This window comes from Schistocerca cancellata, chromosome 2, assembly GCF_023864275.1.
Source record: "Schistocerca cancellata isolate TAMUIC-IGC-003103 chromosome 2, iqSchCanc2.1, whole genome shotgun sequence".
Classification (NCBI taxonomy): Eukaryota; Metazoa; Arthropoda; class Insecta; order Orthoptera; family Acrididae; genus Schistocerca; species Schistocerca cancellata.
In genome coordinates, this window is record NC_064627.1 from 729131188 (window position 1) to 729148208 (window position 17021).

General features: G+C 41.2%; 1 protein-coding gene across 1 annotated transcript in view; it reads right to left on the reverse strand.

The window, feature by feature from the left end:
- The window catches only part of LOC126158154 (tubulin gamma-1 chain-like), a 97052-nt gene that overhangs the window by 44451 nt on the left and 35580 nt on the right, over window positions 1-17021 (reverse strand). The window contains exon 7 of the mRNA XM_049916424.1: window positions 4245-4356. Within this exon, the coding sequence (XP_049772381.1) occupies window positions 4245-4356 (112 nt within the window). The remainder of the gene's footprint in view (window positions 1-4244; window positions 4357-17021) is intronic.

Sequence of the window (17021 nt, forward strand, 5' to 3'; positions counted from 1 at the left end):
TCTCTGCTCCTCGCTAGCTGCCACCTTACCATTTTTTCTTTTTTTTTTCGTTTTTGCTTTCTTTTTATTGGTCTCTTCTTGAAATAAGGAATAAAGTCTTCCTTGTAGAGAACAAAAAATAGTAATAACAATAACAGTAAACGCCTACTACATGAGTAAAATTTTGCTGGGAAAATGATAAAGCAAATAAAAATTGCTGTTGTTTGAAAATAAGACGATGTTGTTTATAAAACATAATATTTATGGAAACCGTAACTAGGTGTACTTTTAAAACTTTTTGTTTCACATAAATGGTGTGACAGATAATAAACATAAACTGCTTCTTTCAATACAAAACAATAACAGACCACGTTCCTCTTCATGGGTGCGTTCCTCGCCAATCCCGTTGCAACTTGTCTTGGCGCCCGGTAAGTCTTCACCTATGAAGATGAATCGCCTCCAGTGTCCTGGTCCTTTCTTGCTCAGAATAGTCATATGTAGTACTTACATTCCCCTACTCGGTACACCCCAACTGAGTGGGGGATCAAACGAAGCACCCTCTAAAAAATTGCGTAATATCTACGATATCTTGGATTTTGCATAATCAGTGAGTGACGTTCTTGTAGTAAGTCCCAAAAGCCTAGCACATTCTGAGTGCCCTCCCGGAAGAGGTAAGCACAGTTAGATCCCGAATCCAATTAACAGAGTTGGCCTTCGTTTGGGGAAAATATGTCTTACATGGAAGAAGTAGTAGCTCTGGTTTTATTGCTTGAGTCACCATCCTAAGAAAGAAGGCGACCATTTTTTTAACCAAACACTACGCTGCCGTTGAAGGTCCGCATATCAGGCGATGTTCATCTTTATCTATAACATTCTACTGTGGACACAGTGACGTATCCGTCACGTGAATTGTATGTAACTTGGAACGTGTCACATATTTCCCACTTATAATCTGATACCACGGTGCGCGCGTCGCTGTATGAGGCTATATGTTGTTCACTTACCCCTCGCCACTGACCATATCGCTTTTGATTGCTGCCTCTCTACGGCATTACTCACCGTCCACAAGTCAAGATGCGATATGTAACATGTGCTGTTGCCGTCCTGGTAATCGTTAGTTCCATTTGTACGTAACTGTGATGTACAAAAAGAATTCATATGTGGGTAATCGGTGATGTCATGTGAGCCACCGCCACCGATGCCACACGATTCAAAAATGGTTCAAATGGTTATGCGCACTATGGGACTTAACTGCTGAGGTCATCAGTCCCTTGTAACTTAGAACTACTTAAACCTAACTAACCTAAGGACATCACACACATCCAAGCCCGAGGCAGGATTCGAACCTGCGACCGTAGCGGTCGCGCGGTTCCAGACTGCGCCTAGAACCGCTCGGCCACTTCGGCCGGCTGCCAGACGAGAAGATGATGCCAGTTCTTCTGCCAAGGTGCCCGTCAGACTTCTTTGTTGTCGTCTTCACATCTCGATCATCGTACTTACGTAAATCGCCACAAGCCCAATTACTCCACGACCACTAGGGATGATGAGCGTTTCATTCCCGACTTTAAAAAGCAGCCCTGTGATTAAAAAATATCCTAATACCGCGAGTATTCGGCACGCAAACACCACCGGCATTGGAAGACCTTGGTCCAGTTAGGGGATGCGAGAAGTGTTGGCAAAAGTAATCCGTTGTATCATGTCCAATGCCCTTAACCAGTGATTTCGAACACTCGTACGAATGGTTTGTAAAGGATGTCTGTAGCTTACTCCCGCTGTGCGTCGAACTTCGGTAGTGAAGATAATTCCCAAGCATATCATCTTGTCTGTCAGCTATAATGGTGCCCCAATAGCTCCCGACTTCACCATGTTCGTGCGACTTCTCGTCGCCATACCATACAAATTAATCGAATGCAAACCTTTCTTGACTCGTCGCCCGACCGTGCTAAAAACACTAGGACATCCGCGTGTATTCTGCAGATAAACTTGTGGTGCCTTATCGTCATTCCTTGGAGTCGATTCCGGAGCCCGCAGAGCAGTGGATCGAGAGCGAGGGCGTAAAGTATCATCAACAGTGGGCACCCTTGTCTGATAGATCGCCAGATGGTGATGGGCCCCTCATGCGTCCATTGATGAGCACTTTGGGGGAGGAGCCGTGGAGTAATCGCATGACGGCGTTGACAAAACTCTATGGAAACGGCATTTGAGGCATCACTTACACAAAATACCAATCAACTAAGAAGGAGACACCACAAGTTATTTTCCAAATGACTGTTTCACTATTCCCGTGAAACACAAAGAGGAAACGTATGGGTAACACGACGTCCGATGTCCAGTAAAGTGGGTAATGTTCTTCAGTACAAAATTTGCTAAAATATTAGTTTATAAATCATTGCGTGGCATATACACTTTCGTATAGCTGCCAGAATATATCATGTACCCCAGGGAAAGAATATTCGGACACCCATTTTGAAAATGGTAGACGGTGCTCAAGTCTAACTTTTCCATGTCGGAAGAAATAAAGACTGACAGTTCAGCTGTGCTGATTAATATTCAGCTTACGTATTCGAAACACTGAGCTGCTTCCTGACAACGAATGCGGCATATTAATAGTGTAGCAGGAGCTCATTACGGCAATTTAAATGAAGTCTTGTGACAGAAGGATTTGTATGTCTCCAGGATGATTTAGGGAAAATATGTAAACTATAAATCATAACGTCAGACTGAACTTTTACATTGATTGCTGTTCCACAATGTCCTTGCTACCACACTTTGTATTGCACAGTCAAATCTGTAATCTTAACCATGGCCAAGAAATCGACGGGTTACTCACGGTAGCAAAAATAGTCGTAAAAATATCGAGTACCTAGAGTGAAACTCCGTCTTCGTAATGAAATATCAAACGGAGCCAATAGTGATAATGTTTCTGTCACGTTGCAGCTGATACTTAATATGCCGAAAGAAACAACTATCTCACCTCAGATACACCAAAGAGCAAGTAAAGTTGAGTAAATTTTTTCACTGTCGTTCGTGCGTTCGCGGAGAGTGTAGTGTAAAACTCAAGTAGGGGTTCCCCTCACAAAAAAATATAAACAAGAACGACTTACTGCCGTGCTGTGGAGTTGAACAAGATTGTTATTTCTTTTTAGTGAGCTCCAGACTTTGCTCAAAACGAACTTAGCAGATACATGTGGAATACCGCTATTTCTTAATAGTGAGTGTCTTCCACATTATCACAATTTTCATTTTCCATTCGAGTGCCTTCACTGTTAAGGCTTTCTATATGGCCCGTAGTAAAATTTTGGCCTGAGTGGAAACGGACTCCGGCACGGTAGTTCAGCGTGTTCGGTTAGGTAGTTGGTTGGCCTCTGTAATAAGAAAACTGAGTGGAAGGATCAACAAACGAACTTGAACGGATGTCATGTGACGTCCACAACGACCAAACACACAAAAAAAGTGGTCAGCGTGACGGATTGCCGTCCTACGGGCTCGGGTTCGATTCCCGGCTGGGTCGGGGATTTTCTCCGCTCAAGGACTGGGTGTTGTGTTGTCTTCATCAGCATTTCATCCCCATCCGGCGCGCAGGTCGCCCAATGTGGCGTCGAATGTAATAAGACCTGCACCAAGGCGGCCGGACCTGCCCCGTAAGGGACCTCCCGGCCAATGACGCCAAACGCTCATTTTCATTTTCCACTGCTCTAGTGCGTCAGTCAGTACAGATCTCCAGAAAAAATTTTGTCACTGTGCTGATAAGGAACAGCCTCGAAGATTAAAATTGCGTGCCGGCCCAGACCTTGAACCATGGGACCTTTGCCTTTCGCGAGCCACTTTGGAAGGTAGGAGATGCGCAACTGGTGGAAGTAGAACTGTGAGTCTTATCTGGATAGCTCTGTCGCTAGAGCACTTGCCCACAGAAGGGAAAGTTCTTAGGTTCGAATCCTGATCCGGCATCCAGCTTTAATCTGCCAGGGAATTTCAATGCAGAGCTCATATATAACTACATATAACTATGAAATTCTGTCTACTACAAATTTTCATCTTGTAGTCATGTAAGATTCAAAGAAATATACGAAGACCTATAAGTAACTGTGCCACTATCAAAGTACAGCAGTAACTGGGGAAGATGGACAGATACACTACAAATGTTTACACTACGTGAGATGGGGAAACTGAATTAAGCTGGGTAAATGAAGTTTCTTTTTGTCTGTTACTTATTACTTCTCTGATTTACAGTACAAAGAATGCAGTTTGACACAAATATGACTTACCTCTGATGGTGGAGTTAGAGGAGTATAGCCTGTCATCAGGAAGTGCAGGATTGGAGTAGGAATCAGCGGTGCAACGATGCTCACCAGGTTATTCTTTGCGTAGGACGGGTACCTGGACACAGTGATTGCTCTCTTATTGACAACTGTACCACAAACATGGCGCATCATGTCGCTGGTGTAGCTCCTTGTGACATGACAGTGCAGTGCTGACAGAACAAAATAAAACTACCTGCATATGATTTTTACTGCAAAAACTACCCAAAAAATGCAGATCGATTTGAAGGCACGGTTTGAACAAATTATTTAATTTTTCGTGTATACTGAAAATGTCGGCAGTCAAACATATCTGGTGTTGATTAGTGGTGGAACACCGTTACTTGCGATACAATGTGTCATGGTATATGGTAAGAGTATCGAGTATTATCCTTAGCTGATGTGGATAATATAATATCATTTGAAGTCAGTGAAAGTGATATAGCGATATGCTACGCTTAAGAGTGAAATCATAGAAGCAGTTTCTATTATAATGAAGGCTAATCCTCCACTATAATACTGAAGGAAGAATTTTCTGCTGTCTGATTGCTGTTCTTTTTTTGTTCCCCCTCCATTTTTCGCTTTCTGTCTATTACTTTAAAGTATTCAATCTCATCTCATGAGTTGTATATTCTCGTATACGGTTTTGTCTGCTGTTTCCTCATTCTTCATAGCATGTGCCGATTTATTTTTTTATTTTTTTCTCATATAAACTTTCATTTGTTCTATATCTCTGGATGTTCTCCCTTATGATCTGATATGCAGAAAAATGATGAATAAATCATTGTTTTAGTTGGTGGTATATTTGAGAGCGTGAAAAACATTATTTACTACTCTGTTATTACCGCTCCCACTGTTCGTCGACACATACGCATGTTCTTTCAAATAATAAAATATTGTTCTTGCTTGTTTTGCGTTTATTGCTAGTAGTTTTGTAACATTATTAGTATTATATTTAATTTAGTTGCAAAATCTATCAGTTGTGTTAACAAATGACTATTTTCATGTTTAATACACGATTTAGAATGAGTATGTGGTTAAATGTAAGACAGAGTCACATCGATTTAACTATGCCGGTTTACTGCATTATGTACGTAAAGGTAGATGTGTAGTAGCTGTCACCTCATAAATCAGAAAGTCTATTGGTCCAAAAAACGACATTCATGCTTCGCAAAACATTCCGTCCAGTGCGAGATACTTGTGTTTACTATACCTGAAAATGAGTTTTAAAACTTTATCTTGTGCAATACTTCCACAGAACACAGTAAGTATGTATTTCACAGCCGACTTGTTGACCTATATCAGCATCTACATGTAAATTTACAACACTTTGCAAACGACTGTCAAATATATTGCGCCATGTCTTAAGGTTCGTTGGGGTGTGTTGGGGCTGTTGACACATAAGAGCGTGTTTATGTTGAGTTTGAGATACCTCACCGCCTTTCAGATCTAGTTTGCTGGTCAGACAGTATGTCTGTACAGGCTTTAGTGACAGCTGGAGGTTTGCTTTGGAGAGATCGTATTTGTTTTGTTTACTGCCATACAACCATTAGCTGTTTTTGTTTTACCAGCATAAATACAATGGAGCTCAGATCCTATTTTCTTCTTGTGTAGCTTCTTTGGGAAATCTGTCGTTTGTGTTTATAAAATAAGCCAAAAACCACATGAACTATAGAGTACAGACTGGTCGTATGTGCATTTTTCGTGTACTGCCACACAAGCGTGGTTTGTCGCTTTCTTCCAGATTTTTCGCTGTATTTTACTAGTTGTGCTGCTCTAGTTGCATAAGGATAAGGCTTCTTTTAGGGTTAGCATGATTCTCGTTATTGTAAATATTAATTCGCTGAGAAGCACCACTTTTGGGCACTGCCAACACTAACAGACGACGTAATTGTTGCAGCACTTCTAAAAGATTTGCCAGACGATGATGTTGTTCCAGAAGTAGGGGATGATGAAAACAATGATATTGATGCAAATGATGCGTCTAATCCTGCAGGTTTAGGTTTGAAAGGGATTTTTGAAAAAGGTTTAGGTTTCTATGCAGTTTTTAAAAAAGTCTTGATTTAATGCGTACCAGTGGAGTTCGAAATCAGTTTACCTGAAACTGAAGAGAAATGTGAAAAACAAGGGATAAATGATTGCTTATATGAAAACCCTCTCAAAAGTAGAAACGTGACTGAGACTAAAATTGACAGAAGATGGGGAAAACGTAGATAACTCGATTATAAACGAATTACTTTCTTCAAAGGAAGAAACTCGGTGAAATTGTACAACACAATGAAACCCGTATAATGCTGTTACAAGCTGTGGCGCATTGCAGACATGAAAAGATACAGTCTTGTTTTGATTTTTATCATGGTAGGAATTAACTGGGAACTGGAAAATCGTGCGTTTTGGTAGTTTAAGTTTTCAAAAGAATTTTTGGGGAAAAAACAGGAGGATGAGCTTTGATTATCTTTTGCGTACTATTTTATGGCTAGAAAGCTGGAGGTGTTTGTGACATAATGATGATAAATAGGGTAAGTTTCCCTTCAGGCCTTTCACCTTCCGAGGAAATGAAAAAAAGTGACTTTCATTAGAGGATGACATCCTCTGGAATTAGGGCACTTTGTTGAAACACAACAGAACTGTGTATCTGCCTTCCAATTATCATGGAACAGAAGTGATATTTGTCTCCAGAAAGTAGGAGGATGGCAATAAAATCAACATTCAGTGCTCTTCTGTTGTAAAGACTACAGTTGTAATATGGTATTTGTGAACCGTAATCACGGTCTTGTATCTGCTTATGCGCTGGGGAGAAGACCCAGAAAGTGTTTGTAACTGCTTATGAATTGTACTGTGAGCTGTATAGAAAGATTGCACTTCCGGAGTTTATGAAAAATTTTGCTCAGAGACAGTTGGGACAGATGAATTCAAAGCATATCAATCCCAGAGTTGCAAGTCAAGTTCTGATACAAGGCTATATATACTATAAGGAAGAAATTATTCCCAAAGGATGCCAAATTAGGAAAGAAAAGTCAAATTTTGTCACTTTTGCTGTAAATAGTGGAATAATTACTGTACGTACTGAAAGAAAGGCTCAATATGGACCAAACTCAAAATGGTTATTTCGTGGAGTATTTTTCTGCTGCAAACTCCGTTTGGTAACTGTGTAATTACCTTCGTAATGTTCACTGATTTGTAGCTTTACTGCATAAAACATTTGGATTCTTTACTTAGGAAAAGTGCTGTACTGAGAACTGTTGGTCGGTAAGACATTGGAGGGTCAGACGTTACTCAAAAGTACCACTTTCGTAAAATGGTAAAAAAAAATAAAATTAAAATTCTCAGAAAGTTCACTGTGTTTTGTTACTATTTGCTGCTGTTATTCATGAAAAACCAGAAAATTAATGTGTTTTTTATAGTTTAGCCAACAAAAAGATAATACTCTAAACTTAGCGGTCCGTGTGGCAGCTACATATGTGCGGTTGTAGTACATTATTAGATTCTACTCTTTACACTGGTTCTTGAAATTGTGTAACTAGGCTTTCAAAGGATAGCTGGATCTATCTCGATACGTTTGACATTCCATTTATTTCAGCAATTGCATGACGATGTCCCATGGTTCAAACAAATTTGTGAAAGTATGTGTATTCCAAATGCCCTATTGGCCCTATTCCGCATATGTTAAGCACAATTAAGTAATATTCTAGGATGTGTTGGACGAGTGTTGTTGCAGGCAGCCTCCTATAGAGCACTGATTTCTTGCATTTTCCCATTACCTTACCACGAATGAAAGTCTACCACCTACTGTACGTCTGATTACCCTAAGAGATCACATAACAATGAAGTCTTATAATTAGTGTTACAATCAGGTTTTTAGATTAGTTGACCGATAACTGTCAGAGGAGTTCAACGAGCTCTGAGTAAATAGTTTAGCTGGGCAGTTTAGTTTTTTAATTCATCTATTTTACGTAGCATAGTTTAGTAGTTGGTTGGAGGATTTTAATACATTATAATCAACTTGGTCTGTGGGGACAAAAATCGTGCCACCTCCTCACCCCCCTCCCCCGGCCAATCCCTATACCGAGTTTTGCATGATAATAACCAGTAAGGCCGCTGATGACCGTGCTGTTGAGCGCCCCAAATCAAAAATCATCATTATAATCATCATCGTCATCATCATCACATCCACTTGCCACTCACTGATACTGCAGTCGTAGGATATAACGTTTTCTCGTTTATTGAAATGCACTGTTTTATATTACTGTGCATTTAAACCAGTACCGGGCCTCACGTGTCATTCAGTATAGATTGGTCGCCGTGTCATCCTCTGCCAATGGCGTCATTCGGGTGCGGTGTGGAGAGGCATGGGGTCAATGCTATGCTCTCCTGCCTGTTGTTGGTTTCCCACGCATTAGAACCAATAGTTCTCAGTGAAGTAGCTCCTCAGTTGCCGTCACCAGGTTGAGTGCAGCCCGGTCCAGTCCTCCCACCAAGGAAAAAAATCTCTGGCAGTGCAGTGAATCAATCCCAGGTCCTCCACTTGGCAGTCATAAACATTGACCACTTAGCTACAGAGTCGGACCTTAGACTTAAAATTAGCTCCTAATGTTTGCACCACTTTGACATATTGTGAAACTCCGACTGAATATTTGTGCAGTTCTTCTTAGGTAATAATTATTATGTACAATAGGCCACTAAAATTGCAACAAAGGGAAAGTTAGCATTTAATGAAATTTCACTTTCGGCTTGTATTCAGTATTGCAGGGAGAATACGTAATTAAATTTTAGGTGATTTCGAGATGTGCAGGATCTAAACAGACTACAAATAGTTATCACATCTGATGCATCAGTATTGGCTCTAAAATGACTGGTCACAGAGTCAATATAAGCAGGGTAGGTAAGGATATGTTATTCCAAGATGCTTCAACTGCATGCCACAGATAATTAGTCACAGTGAATGGCGAGCGGTGCCACGCCAGTCTCTCAGTAACTCGTGACGAGATGTTTTCAGTGGATTGTGGATGTGGAGAACACGTTGGCATGAGCAACACCCGAACATCATCTTTTGAGTTCGGTTACACACAATGTGCAGCATGTCTGGCTTTACCCTATTGAAAGATAACGGCACGAAGATGCTGAAGATACGGCACAGCCACCAGCATTAATACGTCAAAACAGCAACGGTTGCTGCCCAAACTACCGACTGTAGAAATCAGACGTGATCGCATTGTGTACCCAATGGCATCCCATACAATCAGGCCAGCTGCAGCGTTAGTTTTCCTAGGGGCCTCTGCACTAATGTGGTGCTGTTCATAGAACTAGGACTCGTCTGAAAAGCCGGCTTGGTGGCACTCCTGTGTCCAGAGTTGTTGTGCGCACTACTGTCGGTGATGTTTTCCCTACTGGTGCGTCAGCAGAAGCAGCAACAATGGTCGCGAAGCTGAGAGTCTGTGGCACTTCAGGTGTTGTCCTATGTCCGTGTGGGTGTTTGTCTTGTTGTGAACAAGCTCAATTCATGACTCAATGTACCGCGTGGTTACAATTAAAGTGACGGGGTGCCGAGTACTGCAGTGCGGGTTGTAAACGTCCCAGGATACTGAAACATCGTAGGTATGTTCATTAATCAGTGCGCTCGCGTAGTAGGCTGAAATAAATAACAGTTTCACTTTCTGCCACCAGGTAAAAATATGACGCTGTAAGAAGTCTGAATGTGACATGTTTCCTGTTTTGATGTCAGTGAGCTGTTTAGTCACTTGGTGATGCGAGTTGTTTCCTTTTGGGGAGTGACTGTTGGTATAAAGCGTTAAGAAGGTTGAAGTTTTTTGTACGAAACGCAGTAGTTACTGACAAGAAAGACCGTGCACTGCTGATAAAGTTGTTTTACCAGAACTGCAGCAACGGCAGGGCAGCCTTCCGAGAATGTCGACGACAGAAACAGCTGCGAAGAAGCTCAATGTCAATAGGAGATAAATGGGGTAAAGAATATGATCAATAAAACTGAAGAAACAAGTCAATTGGGTGGTGCAGCAATGAGAAGCAGGCGGGCTATATCCATGGCAGGTGAAACTGCTGTAACTACAGTCGAACACGCATCACATGCCTCAAATTCTGCAACCAGTGCTCGAGCTGTCTCACGAGCATTGTCTCTCCTTTGGACAACAATTTAAAATATTTTGTAGCACATTTTACACTGGTATCACTACACGATTCAGAAAGTGCACCAAATGAACCCCCAAGATAGGTTACAACTTCGTGAGTTTGACCATCGTTCTTTGGCAAGCATAGAAATGCATAACATGTTGTCGGGGAATATTCTTCGGACGGACGAGGCACATTTTACTCTGTACGGTGCCGTGAATGCACGGAACTGTCACATATGGACTTCTACAGTATTTTGCCACATGCTGAGCACGAACATCCACTATTCTCAGTTTATGTGACTGTGTGGTGTGCTTGCACAAATTCCTTCATTCTAGGTCTGTTTTTTTTTCCGAGAAGATGACACCTCGTGGGCCTGTTAGGTGGGCAGTGACATGTGCACGCTATAAATATCGCCTTGTGCAACAAATGATTCCAGATGTGCAACTGTTTCCACACCACTATTTTCATGCAAGGTGGGGTCACACCGCATGTCGCTTGCCATGAGAAAAATTTGCTTCGAGAAACCACATCATATCTAGGCTGGTTCAAATGGCACTGAGCATTATGGGACTTAACATCTGAGGTCATCAGTCCCTACAACTTAGAACTACTTAAACCTAACTAACCTAATGACATCACACACATCGATGCCCGAGACAGGATTCGAACCTGCGACCGTAGCGGTCGCGCGATTCCAGACTGAAGCGCCTAGAACCGCTCGCAACCCCATCCGGCCCATATCTAGGCGATTTCAAGATGTGTTGCCTTCCAAATCCTCCCTCTAAATCCATGTGACTTCTGGAAGTGGTAATATCTGAAAGATCGTATCTTTCAGGGATGTATCCCGACTCTTCCCGATTTGACGGATAGCATACGACCACATATCGCTCTGATCACAACGATGGGCTGCAAGCAACTGTCGGCCATGCCGTATTACGCGTGCAGCTTTCTGCTGGGTCAGCAGACCACACTGAACACATGTTGTAACTAATAATCATGCCAAAACTACTGTTATCATGTTTCGATCGCTTCTCCATTTTCCTGCATCTACGCCATATGATGCCTGCTCTCAGTGCCAGATTTTCAGCTGGTGGTAGAAAGTGGAACTATTTTTTTTTCTAGCATACTCTGTGAGCGCATTCATTAATGAACGTACTTATAATTTTTCAGCGTCCTTCAATACGTACAGTCCGTACTGCAGCAGTTGTATAACCATCAGTTTAATTATAACAAGCCGGTACCTGACGTGGCCGTATGATCCTGTATGACCGAGAGAATAATATATCTGTTCTCTTGTACGCTATAAAATCACGCAGGGTGGCTGAGACTTTGCGTGGCGTTGTTTTTCTGAACCCATCGATTGACTATACGCTTGACAAGCCTGAGGTTCCGATCAACGTGAGCCACAATTTTACGAAACGATGTTAAACCGCAGTCTTTATAGGCAACGATGCTGCTGCTTTCGAATCCGATACGGGGCGGTACAGCTACCTCTTCCTAACACGAGGTATAGCATGATATTATCACAGCCAAACGACAATTAAATACGATTTTTGGGTGAGAAACCTGCTGCACAATCTTCCCTCACATACAGAGCGTACATGGCGCTACTTGTTCCTACTTCGTACACACACACTGAAATGCTAACTATTTGCATAACCTATATCAATTACGCTTCATGTCAGTCTGACGTTCGTTGCACGTCGTCTTCACGGCGTTGCAGTTTCAGCGGCTAGCAGTGTAGATAACTCATCTGTTGGTGACTTACTGTCCAAGTTACCATGCTGCCAACTTACTACTAAGCAAATCCTTAGTGCAGGCACGATTTTCGTTTGATACGTCGTATGTTCGTGCTTCAGTTATACTTATCAGAAGAAAGTGATTGTTAAACCGAATGTCTCTCGAGACCTAGCTGTCCTTTAATGGTGCATGTGACTATCGTAATTCTTGCATCAGCACTACGTATCAGAACCTAAATTCGTATATGAAAACAACATCGCATGGCGTCACTCGAGGTTCAGTTTGGTGATATTTCAAGCTGCAAGTCATTGCCCAGCTGATAGTGGTTTAGAGTAACAGCTCCACGTGTAGGTTTCCCTCGTGTGATGACGGACTGCTCGTTTAATAACACAGCAAAAGCAAAGGCGTGTTCAGCACTTACATCCTTATCTACGTGTGTGGTCTGCGCGTGATCCATTATCCTGTAATATCTTTCTGGCTTACACGCGCTCTCTGCTATATGACGCTATTCGCTTTTGGACGATGTGATTTTGCTTCTTAGCCAGATTATGTGGACAGCTTCCAGAATCCGAGTACTGCTGTTGAATCTTCAGGACACACTATTATATCACAATAAATGAACAGATCCTTCTGCTTCTATTTGCTAGCAACATTCCCTTTCTTAATGTATGATGTTTACCTATCTTTGTTGAAGTTTGTGACTGAACACTTACGATTATAAAAGTCTTAATAAATAACGAAGACGACTGATAAATAATTTAACAACTATCAAGACACGCAAGTAATATCTGCGATGCCCGGGAATCGAGGTGTATCTTAGGAAACACTAATCCACAGCCTACAGAAACTAGTCAGCTTCTCTTGAGTAAAGGAGTAAACGTCCCATCTTCATACCAAGAGTAATATTCGTAATTTTGCTGATGTGGACTAGACAAACAGTACAATGTTCTGAACTCTACTTACATCTATACATATACTTACTTCACAGTTCAATGCATAATGAATCTCGGAGGGCACTTAGAACCAATATTACCTTTTTACATCCCTGTTCAAGTCGTACATGAAACTAGAAAAAAAGATTAATGCACACAGCTATACGCGCTCTAATCTGTTTTACTATATCTTCATGATCCATGCTGGAGATGTACGATCTAAGTGTTAAATTTGTATTCTTGCCTCCTTCGAATTCTGTTTCTATCAACTTACTTTTGAGTTTCATGATAACTATTTCGAACGACCCTGATTTGCGTTTCGTGAGCACCACTATTACACTTTGATATAAGAATGACAATCATCTCAAACTCTAAAACACTACTATAGAATCGGTTACACAACAGTTTTGTAAGCTGCTATCTTAAAAAATTGCACGGCACTTCCAAGAATCATCCCAAAAACCTATTTTCCCTATACATTTCGCCAGTCATTGGTTTCACATCCTCATTCCATTTCTAATCGTCTCGTAGAGTTACCGCTAGGTACGCACACAACTTCAGGTGTGTACAGCTAATAGTTTAATATGATTCATTGGGTTCTTTGTGTTGGTTACACAAATTATCTCCCATTTATCCATGATTAAAGAAAACTTTCACTCAAAACATCGACTGTAGTTATAGTCCAAAGTATTATGGATTTAAAGCGCGGAACATATAAGTAAAACAGTCCGTTTAGAAAAACAGAATGCTTGAGGAAGGGAAGATTGTACGCAGATAGTTTATTCACTACAAAACAATTAATAAAGAAAAAGTGAGACTTTAATGTGGAAAAACATAGTCTCTATGAGATTACATAAAACCTTCAATCGTGTATGTAGACAAATACTATGGAGTATACAAGAGGAAGAAGGTTGTCCTAAACACATCATAAAGAGTCTGAAAAATGTCTACACACACACACACACACACACACACACACACACACACTAAAATAACCATTAGCAGGTGAAAGAATTTCAGATATGATGCTTGTGATTCAGGATGTTAGGCAAAGGAGCAGTTTATCTCGACATTGTATAATATATTTTTATACAATGATGTAATTTTAAGAAGATGGAAAGAAGAAGTATGTCGTGGGTTACAGATATCACAGTATGGAATCACAAATACCAGTATTTTTGAAGACGATAAGTTTATTGTGTTTGATGATGAATATAAATTACAATATGCCATTAACAAGTTGAACCTGCTGGGCAAAGAATACAGTATTGAAAAGTCAATTAATAACACGAATGTAATGGCATTTAGAGGAGATGGGCAAATTCTATGCAAATTGTTGTCAATAAAACCATAATTGAACAAGTTAACAGTTGTAACAGCTCAGGAAATGAAAGAAGTCATGAGATCGGTAGAGATACAGACGAAAAGCCTCATCAGTTTCAATGTATACTCGTATAACAACAATCACAGCCATTCTGACCACAGAGGAGCCGATCGAACCCGAGCGACCATGTTATCCATCAGACAACGCCGTCATGTGGATGTAGCAGACATGGTGCCTCTACCATTCGATAAAGTAGCTCTTCAACTGACATCACGTTCCAGTCCTCCGAAAAAGGAAAAATCCTTGGAAATACTAAAAATGGAATTTGGTATTCCACAGGACAGTCAGTAGCGCTGATCATTCCACTACGAAGGCGGAGTTCAGTTTATATGTGGCGCAATTAATACAATCTTAAAGAACGGGGTAGGAAAGGAAACAAAGATGACATTTTATAAAACTATGGTCGTGACATATCTGCAGCATGCGAGTGAAGCCTGGGTTCTCACAAATAGGAATAAAAGGAAAATGCAACAGCTGAAATGAGATTTCTAAAAACAGTGAAAGATTCTGCAAACCAATAGGCCTACCGGATTAGGAACGGACAAACTAGAGAAGAACTGAGTCTTGAAGGGATAAATAACACAATAGAGAAATAAAGAAACAGATGGAAAGAGCATGTGAGAAGAATTCCTGAAGGAAGATGTGGCGAAAGAACGGTTGAGATACAGCTCGAGAGGAAGAAGAATCCTCGGTAAGCCCAAAATGAGATGGTCTCAATAATAATCTTTGACGACGGAACAGGTAGTTAGGCTAATCGCTGGACATGAAGATGACAATCATGAAGTTCGAAGCACACCATTACATGATGAGTGTTTCATTCACGCTTTCAGGAGGAAAACGCGAAAGTCGGAGAAGCTTATGAACGTGTACAGGGTGTACCTGGTTCAAATGGCTCTGAGCACTATGGGACTTAACATCTGAGGTCATCAGTCCCATAGACTTACAACTACTTAACCTAACTAACCTAAGGACATCACACACATCCATGCCCTAGGCAGGATTCGAACCTGCGACCGTAGCAGCAGCGCGGCTCCGGACTGAAGCGCCTAGAGCCGCTCCGCCACAGCGGCCGGCCAGGGTGCACCAGAAAGAATGATCCGTATTCAGGGACAGCATAGAAACTATCATTCGTAGCAAAAAAGTCTGGTAAACATAGCTCTGAAATGCATACCGTAAGAGTTATGAGCACTTTTTCATCTTCTATGCTGTGAAACAAATCCCTTCTGTGGCAGACTCTGCTTTCCATATTCTGCGAGGTGGTAGTATGGGCCAAAACAAGAACAATGTGTCCATCAGACACGAGCTCTAAATTGTGTACCTTGAGAATATGAATACTTGCTCATCTTCGCTCTTAAGATATGCACTTTAAAGCCTATTTTACTGGACACACTAGCACCTCTGTAAACATGGAAAGCAGAGAGCTTGCAGTACAAGAGATCTTTTTTACACTATCGAAGATGAAATAGTACTCATAGCTGTTAAGGTATGCAGTTCAGAGTTCAGAGCCCGTGTTTACCAGATGTCTTTTGCTTCGAATGATCGCTAGTCTCATATCCCTGGATACTGACCATTCGTCGTGGACACAATGCATGTACATTGCGAAATCCATAAGTTTTCTGGAAGAAGAAACCAAAAGACAAAGTCAGAAAATGATTCAAATAGGTATTCCGAGGTGAATGTAGGAACACTACTCTCATCTTTTTCAAGGTCCTAAACGTTGTCGTTTGCTGTTGCCACCCTTAAAACTGTCAGTGAAGGGCCAAATTGATATGTGTATTGTATAGATGACTGTGACGAGTACTTAGGGGGAGAAGTGTAGTGCCTTTGTCGTTAAATATCTGAATGGAGTTTTAAGACCGCAGAGAGCAATACATGACAATCACATAGCCTGCTCCTGTCGGAAAATACCAAGAAGGCCACAGAATTTATCACCATTCTACTAAGGCAACATCATCCACAACGTCACATGCCGAATCACTATTCCGAGACATTGCCTGACATACTGGTGATCGAGTGCAGTGCCAAGCTATTACTCTTGTAGGTCAAATTCATAGACTAGAAATTACTTCTATCACTGTCATGAAAAACTGTTACTACTGACTCGAACCTTACTTGCGTTAATGACTTCGGCTACGGAGATACGAAGGTAGTGAGTAGCACATTCTAACATCTCTTTGGTTTTTCTTTCCAAAACTAATTAACATATATATCTTTCTGAAATTCAACGGCGCTGGTGTTGTGATACGAGACACCATATTTACATCTGGTTTTGATTACAAGGTGTGTTAGATATTTGCTCTTTGAAATGATGTATAGGAAAAAACTATGACCTTCACTAACATAGCCCACATCCTGCCCGCCACAAAGACGGACGTATCAGTTCACTATCAGTTCGAAGAAAGCCAGGACTTATAATGGATATTGATTTGTAGCAACTGCACCCAAAGGCATTTGTCTCTTCTAACAATCGAACATATCAGTTCGCTCTGGGTTCTAAAAGCTTGTAGAAGCTTTGTTCCTTCGATGGTGTTTCGTCCTGTATTATCAGCCAATGTCAAAAAC